The 22899-nt window shown below is 38.1% G+C and overlaps 2 protein-coding genes across 7 annotated transcripts; both read left to right on the forward strand.

Annotated features, from left to right (window-relative positions):
- The first annotated feature begins 3368 nt into the window (after positions 1-3368).
- On the forward strand, positions 3369-11041 carry LOC109014655. Its single transcript, XM_035691421.1, has 5 exons — positions 3369-3489; positions 3631-4413; positions 4801-5234; positions 5355-5779; positions 10927-11041. Exons 1-5 carry the CDS (start codon positions 3369-3371, stop codon positions 11039-11041), a joined length of 1878 nt encoding a protein of 625 aa, XP_035547314.1.
- A 200-nt stretch (positions 11042-11241) lies between these two features.
- LOC108988289 (protein LHY-like) lies at positions 11242-20988 on the forward strand. Of its 6 annotated transcripts, none has more exons than XM_018961510.2 (9): positions 11242-11322; positions 11429-11542; positions 11934-11959; positions 12182-12368; positions 12497-12608; positions 12878-12939; positions 18435-18569; positions 18764-20227; positions 20343-20988. In XM_018961510.2, exons 4-9 carry the CDS (start codon positions 12330-12332, stop codon positions 20733-20735), a joined length of 2205 nt encoding a protein of 734 aa, XP_018817055.1. In that variant the 5' UTR covers positions 11242-11322; positions 11429-11542; positions 11934-11959; positions 12182-12329; the 3' UTR covers positions 20736-20988. The 6 variants fall into 6 exon arrangements, with proteins under 6 accessions (XP_018817055.1, XP_035547363.1, XP_018817054.1 ...); XM_035691470.1 differs by having other exon boundaries at positions 11254-11271; XM_018961509.2 differs by having other exon boundaries at positions 11256-11542.
- The last annotated feature ends 1911 nt before the right edge of the window (positions 20989-22899 follow it).

The following is a 22899-nucleotide window of genomic DNA, read 5'->3' on the forward strand; positions in this document are numbered from 1 at the left end:
ATTCTTTTTTGTTTTTCTTTTATTCTCCTCTCTCCCTCTCTCTATTTCTTTTATTCTCGTCTCTATTCTGCTTCAAAAAATACTTTAGCCAGAAATAGATTAAACAAAAGTAAATTCACAAACTGATGTGGTTTAATTTGGTACGTTAGATTGTGAAGTTACTTTAATTATAAAGTAGATCTAACAAATTTCATGAAACCACATCAGTATGTGAGTTTATTTTGTGTAATATTTTTGTAGCTGTAGCAATTCTCATTATGCCTCCTCACATAATATGCTCGTGTCCCCTTTTATATATTGTGATTCTCTTGTGTGCATGTGATGTAAGGCCCAAGCTTTGTGAGGCTCGGACCAGTGCGCAAAAAGGCCCAGCCTTTTCTCGGAGGTTTTCAGAACGGCGCCGTTTTGGGTAGGTTTGTCTTCTTCCTCAGCTGCCTCCCAATTCCTTCTCCCTCTCTTTCTCATTTCAGTTTCTTTTTCTTTCTGTTTTCCCCAGCATCCCTCTCTCCCACGTTACTCACTTCCTTCCGTTTTCAATTTATTTCTTGTCGTTGGTTCTGTTTTGCAGTTCCGAATCTCATGCCCTAAATCACCTCACTTTCGATTTTTCCCTCAAAATCAGTTTCTCACTCTGTCGCATCCCTCCATTGTAGCAAATCACTGTGTTTCTCTCTCCCGCGTCTCTCTTGTTTTGCAGTTGGTGTTCTCCTTTTAGACTCGGCTCTTCTCTCCCTTTTGCGCTGCGTTTCATCTTCAGGTATATATATATATCTCTCTCTCTCTCATTTTATACCTTAATTCTGAAACTCAGGGCCCTCATTGTCGACACTCTCTCTTTCTCTCCAGTGCAGTTTTCCTTTTGGTTTGCTGTGTAATTGTGGTGCTGCTTGTTCGTTAATCCCTGAAGCCTTGTAACCATTGAAGCCACCACTGGTGACATTTTTTGCCGGTAACCCATTCTTTCTTTGTTTCTCTGTTCCTCTCGCTTGTACATACGCATTCACCTCTATTAATTCATTTCACTCCAATGAAATTTCTGGGTCATGTTTTCATTTAGTGTAGTCTGTGGTTGTTCTTTGGGCATTTTCTTTGTATAAGCGAACATCATGTGTTGGAATGTTCTGAATTTGGATTTATTTGAGTGGGACATGCAGTGTTTTTAATGGGTTCTCGGGGTTGTGTAGTGACTTTTTCTTTTTATATACCATTCAGGTTTTGTATGACTGATGGAGTGGAGTGTAAATTATTTGGAGTTGCATTGTTGTGGTTTTGGTTGGTTTGTAATGATTGCTTGGAGTTAGGGGCCATTGAAGTGGGGTTGATATTTTGATTGCTTGTGTTTGACGTTGATTTTAGTGGGTGTATTGGACAATTTTGAGATTAGTATATGGTACTTTGGGTTGAAATGCGGGCTGTCCAGATTACTATATGGTTGTAATAGTGAGTTGTTTTTGCTATAATATGGTTTGGGATTATGGGTTTTATTTATTTAGATAGAAGTTGTGTCAATTGTCTTTTAACACTTAGTTTATATATCTTATTTTATGAATAGGTGACGAGACTGATAGAGGTCATTTTCAAGGCTTAGATAATACGCTGTAAGAGTCAGGTAAGCGGGGTTTCTATGCTAGATTTGCATAAAAAAAATAAAAGAAAATGAAATGAGGTTGGTTTGTAAAATGTGCATGATATGTTTTTAAAAGAAAATGTCAAAACGACCTCAGTATATGTGTTTTGTATTCCCTCATGAAAATCTATATGGAAGAGAAAAATACTTTTGACATGAATAGTGTGGACATGAGCAACATTTGACATGTTTATGAAATGGGCAAAAGAGCGAATATGATATCTGTGAATTTTTGTACGTATGATATAAAATAATTTGGGTTTGTTTATGATCAAATGGAAATGATATGAATATGTTCAACACTTGGTTGATATGATATGATCATATGAATATGAAAAACCTTTGGCATACTTATCTGTTTTTACTCTGATTCTGAATATAGTTTTAATATGATGATACTGGTTCACGTGATATGGTTGGTACCAACATGATATGATATGAGTGCAACCATTTTGGAAACAAAGTGGTCCTTTATGTGTTATTTCTTGTGTGCACACTCGGGGCTCCGAGATTGAAAAATGGAAAGTTTTCACAATATGATACTGCCTGGTTTGGCCACTAGGGATAGCACAACCCTACCACGGGGGGTTAAACATGGTATATGATATGATACGTTATGATATGATAAGATGAGGATATTCAATTATGTTATGCCAAAGTGTTCCTGAATATGAAAATGGTTTATGAATATAAAAAGATTGAAGTGTCACTCTTATTTTTCTGATAATATGTGTTGAGTTATGCATATGAAAATAAAATGTTTTGCTTCTGCATATCAAATTTTTTAAAAATGGCTCATGTTTGCACACTAGTATAGGTTTTCTGTTTACTGAGTTGTTGATAACTCACCCCTTATCTTCATTATTTTTTTTCAGATGATATTGATGACCCAACTGGGGGTCAGGAATAGAAATTGGAGTTTGGCTAGATATGGATAGGCGGTCGAGTACCTAAGGGTACCATGGTTAGAAGAAGAGTTTGAAGTTCTTTTTTATGTTTAGATTTATTGAGACTTAAGATGTATCAGTTTATTACATTAAGATGTAATTATATTTTGGTTTAGTAGGACCTATAGTTTTATCAGTTTGGTATGTTATTACAACTGGAAGATTGTGGACCCCTTGATTTATTATTATTGCAGTATAGAACATTGGAGTTTGTAAGGGATTTATTTAGAAGATATGAGATTGATTTTGCTTATGAAGAAGTCTTTGGAGATTTTTAGATGTGTTGGGAAACATGTTTATAAGTGACAAGTAGTAATTCTCCACCCCACCCGGGTATGGGGCGTTACATTTGGTATCAGAGCCAGATTTGAGGTTCTGCAGACTATAGTATGTAATATTTCAGAGTATAGATAGTGTTTAAGAAATCATTTCCAGATTTATTATGATAGTGAAGCGAACTATAGGGTTGAATATTGTAGATGTGGGAAACTCTTAGAATTCGTAGGCTTTAGGAATGGTTTTGAGGTGTGGCATTTCACAGGTCTATGAACTAAGTTATTAAATAGTCAGACGGGGTAAGGTATTAGATTTTGGGAGATTGACTATTACTACCGTTGTGCGTACTTCTCTTCTCTCTTTTATAGGTATTCTTATATTTTTGAAGTATAATATATATGTTTTGTTTTACGAATCCCACTAATGTTTATGTTCATATAAACTCTATTTTTTTTTAAAGACAATTAAATATCCAAGTTATTTTTGTCAGGATGACACCCCGTCGTCGTGAACGAAGCATGTCGGACCTGAATGCAAATGAGAACGAAAGGGAAGCAAACCCGAGTGCTTCCAAAGTACTACGAGCAGCTGCACATCAATTAATTGATGACCTTGTGCAGAATCCCTCGGGTCGCCAACGTAACTATAATGAAGGGGGTTGTACCGTAGAGCAATTCAATCAAATGCACCCCCCTTTATTTGATGGGAGAGGCGATCCAACTCTGGTGGAGGATTGGATTCAGGACATTGAAGAGATTTTGCAAGTCCTAACCTGTACAGATGAGCAAAAGGTGGCGTACGCCACATTCAAGCTTACTGGGGAAGCGAAGAGGGGGTGGATTTCTGAAAGAACTATCAGAGAAGCAAAGGGGACAGAGATAGTCAATTGGCTGCATTTCAAACAAATCTTTCTTGAGCGCTTCTTCCCTAGCTCGTTTCGTGAGGACAAGGCTATGGAATTTGCCACCTTAGTGCAAGGAACAATGACGGTACATCAGTATGCAGCTAGGTTTACTGAGTTATCCCGTTTTGCTACTTATTTGATTCCTGATGAGGAAAAGAAGGCGCACAAATTTGAGCAAGGACTAAATGAGAAACTTTATGAGCGTGTGGTGGGTTTTCAGATTAGGAACTTCTCAGAAATGGTGAATAAGGCCACAGTTTTTGAAAGAACCCTCCAAAGAATTGCTGCATTGCATGAACAAAGAAAAAGGGCTACTCCTACTGGGTATCATTCTGGCGTGGACCAGGGATCATGGAAAAAGAGGAATGAATGTAGTAGTTCGGGTAAGAGGCTAGTTCAGGGCACCCAACAAGCATATCAGTGTAGAATTTGCAATCGAATACATGCCGGAGTATGCAGGATGGAAGCGGGACTATGTTTCCGTTGTGGCAAACCGGGTCACTATCTCAGGGACTACCCATCGCAATTAAACAGCAACAGGCCACCACCACCCAGAGCAGAAGGGACAGTGCAAGGCAACTTCCAGCGTACTACTACGCCTGCACTGGTTTTTGCTTTGACACCTGTGAAGGCTGAGGGTAGGGAGGGCTTGATCACCGGTATGGCTCATTTGTTTTTCTTTAAAGATTTTATGTTATTATTACTTCTATTGGTTGGTTTTGGTTAAGGCTTTGAATATTTTGGTTCATGTTTAAGACTGTTTGTGGTCACAGGTACTCTTTCTTTGTTTTCTAATAACGCTTTTGTGTTATTTGACTCGGGAGCTACACATTCTTTTATTTCCACGGCTTACTCTAGATTTTGCAGTTTAGAAACTGAAAGGTTGAAGCACAAGTTAGTGGTTGCGACCCCAACAAAAAATTCGGTAGTCTGTAGTGAGCTTCTATCGGGATGCCCTCTATCTATAGATGGAAGACTGATGCCAACAGATTTAATAGTGTTCCACATGGTTGTGTTTGATGTGATTTTGGGTATGGATTGGCTAGCTTCCTATCACACCAGTATTGATTGTTTTAAAAAAGAAGTGGTTTTCAGACCCCCAAAAGAAAGTGAATTTCGGTTCACAAGGTCGAAAGTGAGGTTGGTTCCACCCATCATTTCTGCCATTCAAATTGGAAAATTGTTACGTGATGGTCGTCAGGGATTCTTAGGCTGTGTGGTTGAAGCACCGAAAGAAGAGTTGAAGTTGGAACAGATACCTGTTGTGAGTGAATATCCAAAGGTTTTCCAAGAAGATTTATCTAGACTTCCACCCGAGCGAGAGGTAGAGTTTGCTATTGAACTAGTCCCAGGCACGGGACCCCTTTCGAAAGCACCATACCGAATGGCGCCGTCTGAATTGGTGGAACTCAAGGAACAGTTGCAAGATTTGTTGGATAAGGGTTTCATCAGGCCCAGTGTATCACCTTGGAGAACTCCTGTTCTCTTTGTGAAGAAGAAGGATGGATCGATGAGAATGTGTATCGATCACAGGGAACTTAATCGGGTGACCATAAAGAATAAGTATCCGCTACTCCATATAGAAGATTTGTTTGATCAGCTTCAGGGTGCTCAGGTATTTTCAAAGAAGGATCTTCAATCGGGTTACCATCAATTGAAGATCAGAGCAGAAGACGTGGCTAAGACGGCGTTCAGGACCCGATATGGCCATTATGAGTTTTTGGTCATGCCTTTTGGTCTGACTAACGCCCCAGTAGTATTCATGGACTTGATGAACAAGGTATTCCATGAGTTTTTGGATAAGTTTGCGGTTGTCTTTATTGATAATATACTGATATATTCCAAAAGGAAGACCGAGCATGAAGAACATTTGAAGTTGGTACTCAGGACACTCAGAGATAAGCAGTTGTTTGCTAAGTTGAAGAAGTGTGAATTTTGGCTTGATTCAATCACGTTTCTAGGACATGTAGTTTCGAAAGATGGCATTTCAGTGGATCGAGGAAAAGTGGAAGGAGTGGTTATTTGGTCTTGTCATATCAGTTGTTTGCTAAGTTGAAGTTGGAGACTGATAGAGGTCATTTTCAAGGTTTAGATAATACGCTGCAAGAGTCAGGTAAGCGGGGTTCTTATGCTAGATTTGCATAAAAAAAATAAAAGAAAATGAAATGAAGTTGGTTTGTAAAATGTGCGTGATATACTTTTAAAAGAAAATGTGAAAACGACCTCAGTATATGTGTTTTGTATTCACTCATGAAAATCTATATGGAAGAGAAAAATACTTTTGACATGAATAGTGTGGACATGAGCAACATTTGACATGTTTATGAAATGTGCAGAAGAGCGAATATGATATCTGTGAATTTTTGTACATATGATATAAAATAATTTGGGTTTGTTTATGATCAAATGGAAATGATATAAATATGTTCAACACTTGGTTGATATGATATGAATATGAAAAACCTTTGGCATACTTATATGTTTTTACTCTGATTTTGAATATGGTTCTAATATGATAATACTGGTTCACGTGATATGGTTGGTACCAACATGATATGATATGAGTGCAACCACTTTGGAAACAAAGTGGTCCTTTATGTGTTATTTCTTATGTGTACACTCGGGGCTCCGAGATTGAAAAATGGGAAGTTTTCAGATGATATTGATTACCCAACTGGAGGTCAGGAATAGAAATTGGAGTTTGGCTAGATATGGATAGGCGGTCGAGTACCTAAGGGTACCATGGTTAGAAGAAGAGTTTGAAGTTCTTTTTTATGTTTAGATTTATTGAGACTTAAGATGTATCAGTTTATTACATTAAGATGTAATTATATTTTGGTTTAGTAGGACCTATGGTTTTATCGATTTGGTATGTTATTACAACCGGAAGATTGTGGACCCTTTGATTTATTATTATTGCAGTATAGACTATTTGGAGTTTGTAATGGATTTATTTAGAAGTTATGAGATTGATTTTGCTTATGAAGTGTTTGGAGATTTTTAGATGTGTTGGGAAACATGTTTATAAGTGACATGTAGTAATTCTCCCCCCACCCGAATATGGGGCGTTACATGTGAACTATGGATGTTTGTTGTTATGGACGTGTTTCACTTCTACCACCTCGCAATCACCTGCAACCAAAAATTAGATGGCTTCGGGATTCAATGGGAAGCCTCCAATACTTACGTCAGTAATAATATAAGAACAATAATAATCTCTAAGAATCCAATCCCTTTTAAGTACCTGGGTTCTCCCTTTATACGGAGCTTTTGGACCATTTTGTTGTTTAAGTGATAATAGATATATCTATTATTCAAATTCAAACTTGAGAATAAGGGCTCTTGCTTTAATGGATTGTTACAATAACATCTCTTATCATTTATCGCCGCTGGGTGGTTATTTAGTCAGCAATGGAATGTGGGTTGGGCCCTCCTCGGATTTAATGGGCCTCTTCTGTGGCGCCCCCGACCCCATGTAAGGAAAACACGGGAATCGAGACGCTGGGATGATGACAACACGGTCACACATCCCAACGAAAGTGCCAAGTGTGTGTACATGCGACAGTGTACAACAACAACGCAGCGGATAATTAAGTCTACTAAGTACCAGAATTTAAATACAAGTAAACATCAGTAAAAGGATTTAAAAAGTTATACAGTCATCCCAAAATAAAGTTTAACACATATCCCAAAATATAAATGAGTGATCTCAAATCACTCTTCGGGCAGAGCCGACTCCTCAGCTCACCCTCATTTTCATCTGCATCAAAATCTGCGTTACCACAAAATGGTACCGCAGGTAAGTATAACCCAAGTAATCCTCAGGAATAAAATGCATTTAATGCAACCAACATGCATGCATATGATGAAATATGCATTTTCCTCAAAACATCATTTTTCCCGAAAACGATAATTTTCCAACACACGCCAAAATCCCCATTTGGCCCAAAATATCCGTAAAACATTTTCACAGAAAATGGTTTACACAAAATCCAACACACTATTTTCCCAGAAAATAGCCAATTAATCTGTTATTACCCTATGCACTATGGCCTCCCTTAGGGACCATCCGCACGTCCTGGCTTCGTAGCAATGCTCAGTTCCGCACCCAGCGCGTTCGTAGCCAAGCACCCACTACACAACGAGCGATGCCCAGTTCCGCGCCCAGCGCGTTCATGGCCAGACATCCTCTAGTCCCCGCCAGCAGAAGGACCACGGAGTCGGCACGATTCTCTCGTCCGATCCCATTGTCGCCTGGCGACAGTCCAGGGGACGTTACTCAGTATATTCCGCTCCCGAGTAACCAGAGGAGCTCCACCGAGATAATGCCCCATCTCGGCTTGAGGTCGTGATACACACGCACCCGAATTCTATTCTCACATGAAAACCCAATTTTCATAAACACATGAACATGAATGCAATACACGAAAACCCAGTTTTCCTTTACAAACATGATCATGCATGAAATCATGAAATGTACATGTACCGACACTAATCAACAACCATCAATAACCAACCCAATCAAATCCAACCAAACAACTTCAATCACCAATCCATCCAACCCCCGTACTCCTCGGACTCAATCCGGCAAAACCAATCAACAGCTCAAATACAGTGTAATGTGTTAATGCAAAAATACATTAAATTCACAAGAATTCTTTGGAAAATACTTATAGTGCTATATAACAATTTTTGAAGGATCACGAAACTGCAAGAGGCGGCAACACAGCAACAGAACAGTGTCAAATACACTGTGGCCGTGGGTTTCAAACACTCACTTTTCAACGGAGACAAACAAAGACCCAAAAATGATAGGGTAGGGCCTAGGGATGTCGGTGAAGCTAGTGGTGGTGAAGGTTGGCCGTGGGTGGCGGCACAAGAGGTGGTTTAAGGCCAAAAACACCCAAAACGGAAATGGGGTTGGTTGTGCTTCACCGGTGACGGATCGGAGGTGGGGTTGGGTCCAATGGGTTGCCAAGAGGTCGAGGATGAAGTGGTGTGAAGATGGCGGCTAATGGTGGTGCGACGGCGGCGCAGCGGCGGAAAGAATGCCGCGGCTTCAATGGGCTCATGGTGGCTAACGGCGGCGATGGAGGATCTGGAAACGGAGGGAGGGGGTCGCCGGCCGGTGGGGAAGCTGGGGAGCCGGGCGGTGTCGACCACCACCGGCGCACGGCGGCGGGCTGGGAGAAGAACGGAAACGCACGGGAGAGAGGGGGGCTGGGTCGCGCGGGAGGGGAAGGAAGAAGAAGAAAGAAAAAGAAAAGGAAAAGAAAAGAGGAAAAGAAAAATAGAGGGAAAAGAAATGAGGTCCAATTCTCATAACTTGAGTCACAAAAATGATCCAACGGAAACGATTTCAAAACCACAAGTTAACCAAAATAATTTAAACGTAATGGTAAAGTCAAATTGAAATAATTAAATCTCACAGTAATTAATTAAGTATGCAAAGTAATTTAAATGTACAACAATAAATAAATATTAAGAAAGCACATAAAAATTAATTTTCACCAAATTAAAAATCTTAAAAATAACCCAATTAAAAATCTAATAATTTTAAAATAAGAGAATAAATTTTTAAATCCATAAAAATAATTCTTTCAGTAAAAATATACTAAAATACGAGATGTTACATTTTCAGTATTGAGACTTAAATAATGAATAGGTGAAAATCCCGACCCATACTGTATTGGCAAGAAGAATGTCCTCTCCATTTGTTATATGGCGTACCTAATAGTAGTTTGATCGATTATTCTCCGGGTCTTGGGTCTTAGAAGTGGAGCCTTTGAAATCGAGTGGAAAAACTATTAGTAGGTGATGCTTAGCAAGGATGACAATTTGGGTTCATATCCAAATTTATGTTGTTTTGTGCTATGGGGAAGTGATTATAGGGTATAATCCTAATCAGATTGATTTAATTAAAAGAGTTAAATTTTTAACCCTCCTATGAATTGCTAAATAAACAAGTCGTTTCATGAAAATCACTACTCCTTGTAATAATATTTATAATTACTTATACACTTTCACCTATCAAATTCATGACAAAGTCCGTATCCATTTGTAATTAATAAATATAACCTAATTTCTAAACAAGCATAAACATAGAAATAAAAAGATTTTTTAAATTTGAAGATTAAAGTGCTACAAACAAAGTTTCATTTTATTCATATTACACCCCTAAATTATGAGTTGAGATGAAAGCTGAAGTTGAATAAAATATTGTTAAAATATTATTTTTTAATATTATTATTATTTTGAGATTTAAAAAAATTAAATTATTTATTATATTTTATGTGAAGATTTGAGAAAGTTATAGTATTAAGATGAGATGACATGAAATATGTTTACTATCCAAATGGAGCCTAAAAGTTATTCTATTCTCGAATCGATGTATAGAATATATCATCTACATAACTTAAAATAATAACTTTTGATTTGTAAATTTTAAATTTTAAAACTTATATTCCAAATGAAAAAATATTATAAAAATATTTTATTTTTTTCGGTTTTTATATAAATACTTTATTAAGTGTAACATACACATGGACTCAAGAATATATTTGTTCATTTAATAATGATAATCTATTTATCCAATAAATAATGGTAGATATAAATCTTTAATGTTCAAGTCTTATACAAATTTTTTATAAAAATATAGATTTATAAAAAAAAAATCACATTTTTTTAATTATGAGACTTTTTATAAAGTGTATGTACAAACGTGTGATTGTAAATCATTTCTCTTGTCCCATTTTATTCAAACCACACAAATAGTGTCGGACGTTGTCTATCCAGAATTCCTCTGTTTGACCGTACTTTGAGAACTGTACCTGTACGTACAACGCCACGTCTTGTTCAAGCGAAACATTAGAAAAATATTATTTTATCTATTCAATTTATTTTCTTAATTTGACATTTCATATATTTAAATTTTTTTATTTAATAATTAAGAAAATGAATATTAATATATTGATATATTTTTCATATTTTTTTAAAATATTTTAAAATAATAATAAAAAATAAAAATAAAAACAGAATTTTGACCTAACTATCAAAATTAGCGGTGCAGAGTAGCACCGCTCAAAACATTATCAGCTTCTAGTAACTCACCAAACGCCACGTACCAGCTGCCCAATCTGCTACGTAGATCAAAAAGACATACGTCTTCACAGGTATGACCGGCAACTACCGGTTCTCGGATTCCACGTCAGTTATGGGGCCCACGAGACAACTGGAGGCGCTTTTACGGACATCGGAACCCAAGTTCAGTTTGTGGATGAGATTTAAAAGAAAAATTTCGGTACCAAAAAAAAAAAAAGAAAAGAAATGTAGGGGTTGGGCGTCGTCAGAAGCAGCCACTAGATCGTCGCCACTTGGCGTCATCTCGTGACCCACTCGTGTCTGTGCTTCACAGCCTCAAAAAAAAAAACGAAAATAATAAATAACAAAGAAAATAAAATACGCAAGTTAAAATACTGGCTGTGATTGCTTGCGGAGGGACTCTCCAACTGTAAAAGGTCTCTGGTGTGTTTGTCTCACGGCAACTCTCACTGCTTCTTCTTCCTTCTGTAGCTCTCTTCTTCTCCTTCTCTCTATCTTTGTCTCTCTCCGAGGAATTCGATTATTTCTGATTGACCGATCGAAGTTTGACGCATTCCGATCCCACCATTGCAGGAAACCATGGGTTCTCCGCCGCCATGTCTCACATGAGCTCACTCCCCACCCATGCCCGATCCGAATCGCCGTCATTGTCTCGAGAGTTCACATCCACCATGGCATTCTCCGAAAGTACTTTCCTCTTTTCTTTTCTTTTTTTTTCTCTTCCAATTTATGGATCTCTTTTCAACTATTGCTCTCAGTTTGGTTACCGAGAAATTACAAGCAAAGGAAGTGGAAACCATATGCAGAGTCTGTTATTTTATGTTTTTTTCATCTTCAAAACCTACCTCAACCGAGTTAAAGAGTTATTATGCTTGGCAGAGCTGTGGATTGAAAAATCTGAGATTTGGAACTCTTCTTCCTTTGCTTTTTTTTTTTTTTCTTTACGTTTCCCGGTAAACAAACAAAGGAAAACCATTACTGAAGCGGTAGTGTATGCGTATTAAAGAATTATATCAGAGGTGGATGGATTCATGTATACTGATTAAAGTTTCTCTCTTTCTTTTTTACATTTCTTAAGGTTTTGGCGTCTTCGGGTTCGTTTTGGTGAGGATTCTGATTAAGAAATTTTCTTTTAATAATTATTTCCGAGAAGAGTCTCTCTATGCTCCGGTGGTTTCTTAATATTTTTAAAAGGGTTTAAATATTTATTTATCTGACAATATGATTCAAACTAAAGGTACTTGTGAATTGAAATTCCAAACTGTGCCTATACAATACAGAGGTGGATCTCTACGGATTGTTGTCCATTTTGTTTTTCTTTTGCAGTAGCATCGGCATATCAGCTTTCGTTATTGACGACGGTGGCTTTAATAATCGTAGCTTTCGATGTGGTTGGAAATGAATGGACATTTTCGTTATACCCGTTGCTCATTAGAGAGGGTTTGAAGCAGCCGCTGGTTGCCCGAGTCCGGCAATGGACACATACTCCTCTGGTGAAGAACTTGCTATTAAGGTGATAATAGACGATTTATATGGGGATGATTTAACTTCAAATTTTTATTTTTATTTTGGCTGCTTGTTGAAATTGAATCCATATGTTAGAACCTAAATATGTAAATTACGAATTTATGTTAATGGTAGACAAGAAAACCATATACAATTACGAAGCAACGAGAGCGATGGACAGAGGAGGAGCATAATAGGTTTCTAGAAGCCTTGAAGCTTTATGGCCGAGCTTGGCAGCGGATAGAAGGTTTTACTTCCCTTGCACCTAACTTTTTTTTTTTTTTTTTAAGTTTATTGTTGTACATACAATTATTTATTAGTCGGGTGGGAAATGCAAATTGAAATGTATGCTATCTATGGTTCAAACTTAGGATATTTGAAAACATGTCTTAAGCTGAATGAATCCCTTGGATATTTCCTACCAGGAAATGCCATCAAATTCTGTTGTAATGTATTTTTTCTCATAATTGGAGATTCGTTGTTTTCTCCTTTTGTGTTTTACTTGGTGGTGCGCAGAACATATAGGAACAAAGACTGCTGTGCAGATCAGGAGTCATGCACAGAAATTCTTTTCAAAGGTCAATCGCTAGCTTCTCACATCATGCTTGTATGAGATGGCTTTTTGCTAGTTGTAAACAATACTTATACTTTTGCTCACAGTTATGGTTCTGTCTACTTTTTTTAATTGTTTTATTGCCTTACTATATCCTTTCAGCTTGATTGTCATGTGCATAAGTTGTGTTCTCTTTTAACTATGAAACACCCTGACAGCAAGTTTAGTGCTTGTAAGGGGAAAAATTATGTTGTTTTTCTTATGTTTGCTTCTTATGCGCAATGATAATCATTTAAAATTGTTGAAAGCTTTTGCTGTCTCAAATAACACTTACTTTTATAAGAACAGAGTGAAAGTAAGATGAGGGTTTTGAAATCACCGAGTGCGTGTGATACCCCATATTGAATGAGGATAGGTGGCGGATGGGATCCTACAATACTTGGGAGGTAGAAGTTATTGCTCTTTATAATGATTCCAAGGGACTTCAATTGTACCATTAACTAATCCTTTTGGAATATGATCCCAAATATGCCTTGGGACTTTCTTGGGTCGTCACAAATATGTGCATGTCTAACTTAACAGTAAGGAATAAAAAAGCCTTGTTGTGAGGCTTTTTATCTAAAAGCACTATATTCATTGACAGAGTCACGATGATAAAAAACTTCTACAACAGCAGTAGAGGCTGTATATTTCCTTCCAAGACTGCCTATTTCAGGATGACGGGAATGGGATTAGGTTCACTTACAAGATTTCTCTTCAGTTCCCCTCTAGTTCAAAACATATCCCTTAAAATAGATGTTCAAACGATTGGGGTCACTATGTAGCAAGAAACCCCTAGGGGTTGGCTCAAGTGGTAACAACCTTGGGCTTGTAGGTATGCTCCCTCTACTTCTAAGGTTTGAATCCCATTGGGTGCATACAATCTCTAGGGGCCATTGGACCGGGAGATTTTTCCCTTGAATTATCCGAGGTACACTTGCGGAAAACTCTTTGCCGAGTGTTTGTGCACCCCCGAGATTAGTCAGGACGCAGTTCTCGGACTCCCAATGCCAATAAAAAAAAAAACTAAATAGCAAGAAGTCAAAAAATGAATATAGTGACTTAGAAATTCATAGCTTGAAGAGAACTGTTGCCATATTTGTTTATACTTCATTTCAATCTGGGAAGGAAGAATAAAATAAAATAAAATTTGAATTCGATAGGAAAAAGGTTTATGTAAAAATCTTCCGTTCCTCTATTGCCTTGGCAATTGAGTTGAGCATCAAGTGGAATAAACTGACATAAGCAAGTGCAGATATATTGCTCAAGTTTTGAGTTATTCTAGGAAGCCTGTTTCGTTCGAGGTAAACAATGGCTCTTATTCAAGGTGATTGTAGTGGAGGTTTTTTTTCTTGTATATAGAATATATAGCTCGAGAACACTGAGGTATAAGGAATGGGCAAAATCTGCACAAACAGAATCTCCTATTTTTGCCTAAACCGAATCATTAAAAAAATGTTTAGAGCATGTGAGATGAGATATTGCATGAGAGGTTCTGTTGTGGATAACTAGTTACTTTCACTTATGATACAATTAAATGATTGAATATACCCTTTCTTATCTATGAAGTTTATGCTTTTGACACTATTTTTGGGTTCTCATGAAACTGGAGCATTAGAATATTAAAATTTCCTATTAGTTTAATACTTAGGAACAAGTTGTGATTTAACATGCGAATATAATGGTTGTCATTCAATAACCTCTTGGTACTATGGTTTTGGATGAAGGATGATATCCATCCTTCCACTCAAGCTGCAGAAGATTTCTTTATCTAGATGCCTTGAACTCCCTCAGGCTTGTAATTTCATTTTTGTTTTTGATTCCTGATCCAAGCCTTTTTGGCAATGGTGTGTTTGGACTATACCTCTTTTCTTTTCTTGTATTTCCCCACAAGGTCAACAAATCTAGCATAAAGTTTATTTTTTCTCGTTGAATGAAATGCTAGCAACTTTTTATCCAAGCGCTCGGTAATTAAGTGTTATAGAAATGAAGACTAGTGTTGGAAATGCAGCTACTAGGATAGTCGGATAAAATCGGGAGTTCCCTTGTTTTCTGATGAGAAAGTCATTCAATAGGCTACAGAGCTATTGAGCTGGCTGCTGGTGGAAATTGGTAGGCAAAAAATGTATATTGTATTCATTTTTATGGTAAAGGTGGCTTAACTATATGGATGTATGGACAGTAAAGACCTACTTGTAAGGATTGTGAGGTAATATGATATGAGGTGGCCTGTTGGTACTTGGGTTAGGCAGAGTTTAAACTCTTGGATGCTGTGAGTTGATGGAGTGTAGTTATAGACTCTATTGTTGTCAACCTACTTTTTCTAGGTTGCAACATACTTGAGAATTTCACTAAATTTATAACTTTTCTTAGGTTTTTATAATTCACAGTTTAGTTCACATGCAGAAGAAATATCTAGTAGTTCTATACTAGCATAAGATAATTGTGACTACTCTCAAGCATTCTTTTGTCACATAATCACATAAAATTGTGATCACGGTTATTCTGAATCATGGTCATGTGGATTTTATAGCTTCTGGTATGATTCAAAAATTATTGCTGTGGTATTGACATCTTTGATTCAATGGAAGAATATGGTGATATTGAAACATCTATTGGTCGGATCGAAGGTCTTTGAGTTCCTGGTGGATGATGGTGTCATTGTGCTAGCATAAATGAGAAAAAGAAAAGGGTTGAGTTGTGTTGTTGGGGAGAATTAGTGTGGGATGGTTGGCAGCCACGGTGGACGAGTGCATAAAGCTGGGAGGAAGGATGGAGTTTAAATAAACCCATTGTGTCGGAAACAGAGCATATCTCACACAGGTGTCACAATGCTCACAGTCACTATATGGGAGGTTGGCAAAGTATAGGGGTGGCAGGTGATGTGATTTCATTGGTACATCAGATGGGGGTGGAAAACAATCGTCGAGGTTCACCCTTTTATCCCACATTACCAATATTCCACCCAATGCCCCATTCGAGGGTAGATATGACCAGCCTACCTACTGGCAAGCGCCAAATACTCCGGATAGTACTTCTTGTGATAAGCTTCAATTTAGTTTCCATCAAACAAATGATGTCCATCTTCCAATGTCTTAACAAATATCTTATTCGAAGGCGTTTATTGATCTCGTTCAACCCCCTAACATTCCAAATAAGAATCTTAGGCTTCATTTATCAACTACTCTAGCCCTCCCTTTGTTCCTTCCATGGCTTGCACTCCCCTCCTTTCCATCATAGTTAACAGACCAAGTTAGCCTCCTCAACTCTCTATTTGTTTTTAACCCTATTCCATGGTGATAATGTCTTGCCTCAATTGCTGTTAGAAGTGCCTTCAATTGATCTTCATAACCCTCACATGATATCCCTACACATCTCTGAATTTCCTCCACTTTTTGTATTACCCAATCAGAGGATAGAGAAGGAGAAATAGTACATATTGGCATAGGATCATCCCCTGTAAGCTCCTCACCCGCTGTTCGATTTTTATTTGACCCAAATAGGATCAAAGTTCCTTCCCCTTCTACCTTCCCCTTCTCCTTCCCATTCTCACTCTCAAAAATTACAAGAACTTTAGCAGAATCTGCCAGGATTTCTCACTCTCCCATTAATATATTTTTTCCAAGCACCATACTGAACATTTGTGGCTCTTGTTCCTGCTCAAACCCCTCCTGCGACCCATTCTGTGTTGTCTCCCCTTGTTGCAGAGTTCCCGGTACCATTACGACCCCCACATCCTCCACAAATTTAATCACCAACGTGTTCTGTGCCTGCCCACAGAGTGGCAGCCCTCCTGACGTGGTGTCAGACTGCAACCCAGAGCTCGCCGGCATGTTCTGTGACAGCCTACAGAGTATTGGCCCTCCCAGTGCAATGACGTGCCTCCCCCATCCTCCACAGGCTTGTTTGTCAGGTCTATTTGAAGATCTCGAGCACAGGCATCGCCAGAATCTCACTCAGACCTCTCCGGCACAAGTTTGAAGTTGATTGTCTCTCTCTCTCTCTCTCTCCCTCCCCCCCAAAATCAAATTTTTAATTGAAAAGCATGCTCTTAAATTGAACTTAACTCAACTACATCTAGGATGCAACTATACCGTAAATTACTCATTGACCTCTTGTACTGAGGGAAACAAGAGCTCGGTGTAGTCCTCCTTCAAGTTAGCAGTGCAATAATGGTGTCTTTTCTCATTCCACCAGGGCTGGAACATTTGTATATGAAACCAAAGGGGCCTAACACTTATCGTAACTGAAGCCACCTTCATATGGCAGAAAGAGTAAATCTGATTCTATGTCCTTTTTATTTTCAACTTTACTCAGAACTTTGGGAGACTGTTGCTTGTTTGAAATCACATCATAGACATAATTATAGGATTCATAGGAAGACCATCCATTCAATAATATTGCGGATGCTTCACGTTAAACCCAACAGAAACAATATACCATCTGAGTAGCACTAATAAATTACTATGTATTTGGATTTTTGTACCATTAAATCAAATAAAATTGCGAGGCCAAAGCATAAATAAATATACATTAGTCATTCAGGACATAGGTTTTGTGGGTTCACACTTAAAAGGTCAATCCTAATGAATCCATGGTGCAGTGTCTTGGATTTCTATCTGTTCTTGAGAGCAGGTTGAAAAAATAATAATTAAGCAAATTGAAGTGTATGGAAATGATTCTATCTCGAAAATGTGGGAAGAACTGATCTGAAATGTGTCTTATTGAATTAAGCAGAGATTTGTGCTACCTTCTTTAGGATCATTGATACTGTGTCTCAATCTCATCAATTAGCAAAGCCAATCATGAGCAGTCTGTACCGTTGATGTGATAGAGTATGGAATAGAGTAATTCAAATGAAGTACTTGCCACCAAAGTTTGTGCTTACGACAGATACCTCTGGTCTGACAAGATATTTCACGAGTTAATATATATTATATAAGGTGGATGTGAAAAAATTTTTATGGTATCAATGGATCTCCCTTCTCATTTTAGTTTTCTACCATTAGTGCATTTCCTGAGATGGATCTCTTAACTTCAGCTCAAAAGTTCCAGATGTGATTGTGAGTTTCTAAAGTCGTTTGTAGTGGCCTATATGTGCAAACCACTATCATTTTGAAATTGTCTAGGCCCTGTTCTCCTGCATTTTAAAACTTCTATGCAAGGCACAAGGTGAATATTTTATTTTGTTCCATCCTGGGTTACTGATCTCTCAACATTGTTCTTCGTTTATACATTAGGTAGTTTGTTTCCAAAGTTTAACTGTGTGCTTTGTCATTGTTTTGGTACTAATGTGTGCAGACAATGTAAAATTTTAGAACACAGCGTTGGACCTTTTGAAAGCATTTTGAGTTCTTCCATTAGATTACCTTTGAAGTTGCACTGCTGCTTTTAGTGCATTAAATGACTTCCATATTTAAACATTATCTCCTGTTGAGTATACAACTCAGGTGGCTTTGCTAACAACCTCTTCGCTTTCAGTTGGAGAAGGAGGCGGTCATTAAAGGTGTTCCAATAGGGCAAGCTCTTGAAATAGACATTCCGCCACCACGCCCTAAAAGGAGACCAACTAATCCTTATCCTCGAAAAACAAGCATTGGTGCTCCCACATCACAGGTGGGGAGCAAAGGATGGGAACCTTTTGACATCAGTTTCTTCTTTTCATTTTAAACAAGCAGCGACTTCGAGAAAGAGCCACTGCCTGAAGTTGTTAATATATCTCATAATTGTTCTCTTAAATTCGTTTGCCATACTTAGCCTTTTATCTTTTCTCAATAAACATCACTTGTGCATTTTTCTTTTTGCAACAGAAACCTATTGGAGATGAGAAACGAAAAAGTGCAAAAGATGATCAGGATGACTCTTGCTCAGAGGTCTTTACCCTTCTCCAGGAAGCGCATCATTCCTCTGTTTCTTCACCTAGCAAAAGTTCCAAACCAGCTCCTGCTCCAGTCAGAAATTCATCCACGTTAAGGGAGTTTATCCCTTCAATTAAAGGTTCAATAACTCAGGATGAAGCAAATGAATCCTATGTCACGAGTGAACATAAAGGAAATCAGAAGTCAGAGAAAGCTGATGCCAAACTAACAATTCAGGGTACTTGCACTAATAAAGGCTCAAAGTCGGAGAATTCTAATGTTCCACATGAGAAATCGGTTCAAGGTGAAAAAACAGATGATTTGAATTGTGCAATGCCTATGGATGAGAAGCTAGCCACTCAAAATTACCCACGGCATGTCCCTGTGCAGGTTGTAGATGGGAGCCTAGGAACTTGTACTCAAACTCCTTCCTCAGACATGTCATTCCAAGATTCCATATTTCACCCAATGGGAGAGGTTCATGGACACCCTAACCTGTTCACAAATCCAGCTGCATCTGCAACTGCTCAAAGTCAAACTAACATTCCCAGATCTTCTGCTGATCAATCAATTCCAGCTTTCCCTCCTCCCACCTCAACTTTCCATAACCAAGATGACTACCAATCATTTCACATTTCCTCCACCTTGTCACGTCTTATTGTATCTGCTTTGTATCAAAATCCGGCAGCCCATGCTGCAGCGAGTTTTGCTGCAACATTTTGGCCCCATGCAAATGTTGAGAATTCTGCAGATTCTCCAGCAGGGATCCGAGGAAGTTTTTTGAGGCAAATGGGTTCTACTCCAAGTATGGCAGCTATTGCTGCTGCTACTGTAGCGGCTGCAACTGCATGGTGGGCAGCCCATGGTCTGCTTCCCATATGTGCCCCTCTTCATGCTCCTTATACCTGCACTCATGCATCCACCCTTGCAGTTCCACCTACAGATGGTCAAGCCCCAGCAGCCAAGACAGACAGAGAAGAGAGTACTCTTCAAAATCATCCCTTGCAACAGCTGGAGCAAGACTATTCAGAAATTGGACAGGTTCAACATTCAGCTTCAAAATCACCAACTCTGTCATCGTCGGATTCTGAGGAGAGTGGAGGTGTAAAGCTAAACACTGGGTCAAAAGCTGCTGATCAACAGAAGGCTATATCAGCCACTGAGCTCCACGATTCAAACAAAGCAAAAGGCAGAAAACTGGTTGACCGTTCCTCATGTGGTTCCAACACAACTTCTAGCAGCGAAGTAGAGACTGATGCATTGGAGAAGCATGAGAAAGGAATGCTTGAGACGAATGAGAAAGGAAAGGAGGAGCCAGAAGAACCTGATGCAAACCATCTAGCTTCTGAGAGCAGTAATCGTCGCTGTAGAAGTGCCTGCAACATGAGTGATTCCTGGAAGTCAGTCTCTGAAGGGGTAATAGCACAGTATTTTTTTGTAATGAATACTTTATTAAATAAACTCAACTTATTTTCTTATTATATAACACATAGATTAATTGTTGCTCTTTTTGCATGATTTTATTTCTCAGGGACGGCTGGCCTTTCAAGCTCTCTTCTCTAGAGAGGTGTTACCACAAAGCTTTTTACCTCCAAATGATGTGAAGAACAAGGGGCATCTAAAAGACACTATCCAACAAGAGAAGCAAACTGCAGATGAGAAAGATGGAAATGAATCACTGTTGGACCTCATCAGTGAAACATGCGGTTCTTGTTCTAGCCATCAAGGAGGCAACAACAATGGAGAGGATGGGCTGTTGACAATAGGGCTTGGACATGGAAAACTCAAGGCTCGACGAACGGTGTTTAAGCCGTACAAAAGATGTTTAGTAGAGGCTAATGAAAATAAGGTGATAAATGCCAGCAGCCAGGGGGAAGAAAAAGGTCCCAAGCGAATACGCTTGGAAGGGGCTACTAGAACTTGAGCTTTGATAAACACTATGCAATTAAAGGAAACCTTTGTTGCATGAGATTTCTGATTTTCCCCTTGTGTATATTTTAGTCTTTAATTCAAGTCCACTCATGAAACTTGTCGTGTAGGCGTATGTACCATATTACATTTGGTCATAGACTATCTTGAAACTTGTCATGCAAACTGCACTTGAAGACTCGAAGTTAAATAGATTAGAGAAGAATCTTTTTAAGTAGTGAATAGGCCTTCATTCGGCCACTTCTCCCCAAAGGTATTTGTTAATTTTCCTCTTCTTCCCATAGGGATTGTGCCCCACACAGGTGAGCTGAAGCCTGTTGGGGTAGCGAATACTTCTAATCGGACGTTCTTATAGCTCATTGCCCATTGCACAAGAATTTCACTGATGTGATGAAAACCGTCATCTTTCTGTTCCATGATGTGTTTAGAAGCACCTTTTGGTCTTGCATAAGTTGGATAAATGGTGACGGGATCGACCTCCTGTTCTTGGTAGCTCAGAGTTGGATTTGAAATTGACCTTAGTAAGATAGGCAGGCAACATCAAGTGAGTCTGCTGGCTAATGAGACGGGAAATTTTTGCAAGGAAACCAACTCGATTTGGAAGACATGCATGCATTTAATGTATGCAGCTCTTCCCCTCACCCTGTCCATTATGTGAATGATTGCAGTACAAGTTATTTAGTTCCAAGCGGCAGGAGAGATGAAAGCTATAAAATATACCTAATATAGAAAAGGGTTAAAGACTAAAATGGTCCATGTGTTTGACTGTTGAGATGACTTGAATTGAGTTGTGAATAGTAATATTTTATAGGCCCCATTGAAATGGGTTTAACTGGTCCAATTTTGTATATTTTTTATAACCGAACCATTGCATACTGGTTTTAAAAATTTAAGAATCGATACCAGACTGATTCACCATTGAAACCGAAATTTTCAATTTTTCTGATTTCAATCCAGTCCGGTCCTATTCCATTTTTTCGATTTTACAGATTATTTATGTTAGTAATAATATGATGTTTACATATACGACAACGTATTTAACACTGCCTCCATGTCCTTATTCTGGGAAAGCAAGGACGGACAAGATATTTAGAGGAACAACAAGATCTCCAGTGGCTCATCGGTAGTGCATGAAACTATACTAGTCTGTGAGACTTACACGCCGTCAGTGTAGGGGTAGCAAAAGCTATTTTTGAAATACTTGATGATGAGTAGTCGAATTGTATGGTGTGTGTAATGTTTTGCACTTTTGGAGGAGGTTGTAGATTAGAGGCTTCTTTTTTTTTAGAGAAAAGCTACTTCATATTAAAATCTCAATAGAGATAACTGGAAATACATTGAGGATAATCCTCTACATTAAGACATTGGGTGGGCAAAAAGCGATAAGTTTGACATTTTTTATGTAAAAGAAAACAAAATAAAAAATAAAAACAAAAAATAAGAATTGGAAAGACAAGTTAGCTATTAGTATTTTCTTGGTTTTGGTAGAGAGAGGCGAGACAATCTTTATAATTTGCAAATAGAGAAGCGAATATGAAAGAAGTATGGGTGAAATTGGTCCAATTCTATTCGGTTTTGAATAAATTTTGGAAACGAACCGGTATATACTGGTTTTGGATATTTAAGAACTGATACGAACTAATTCATCACCAAAATCAAAACTTTCGATTTTTCCAGTTTTGATCCGGTCCGGTCCGGTTTTCCGGTTTACCATTTACACGTGTGACACTATATATGTTTAATATTATAATTTTTTAATACTAAACTTAATTGTGAGAATTTAGTATTTATTATTAATAATTACTAATTCTTTAATGATCAATTATAATAGTAGAATATAAGTAATCCCTCTTTAGAACGGTAATTCCATTCTCATGGATACAACGATAATGAATAAGATGCAGACGCATCAGTAATCCACATACAAATTCCATGAACCACACTACAGGATAGTAAAATCAAATATACATAACCCGCATGAAAATCTTCTTCTGAAATGAATGAAACACTCACTACCCACACTGGCGCACCTCTCCACACTGGCGAACCTCTCCAGCCCTTTCAGCCCATGCTTTGTTGCCCTCTCAGACAATGTTCAGTCTTCATTGACGTCTTCATATCTGCAATTTACACAGTTTGAAGATAACATTTTGTATTTT

The sequence above is a fragment of the Juglans regia genome, chromosome 7 (assembly GCF_001411555.2).
Source record: "Juglans regia cultivar Chandler chromosome 7, Walnut 2.0, whole genome shotgun sequence".
NCBI classification, from domain to species: domain Eukaryota; kingdom Viridiplantae; phylum Streptophyta; class Magnoliopsida; order Fagales; family Juglandaceae; genus Juglans; species Juglans regia.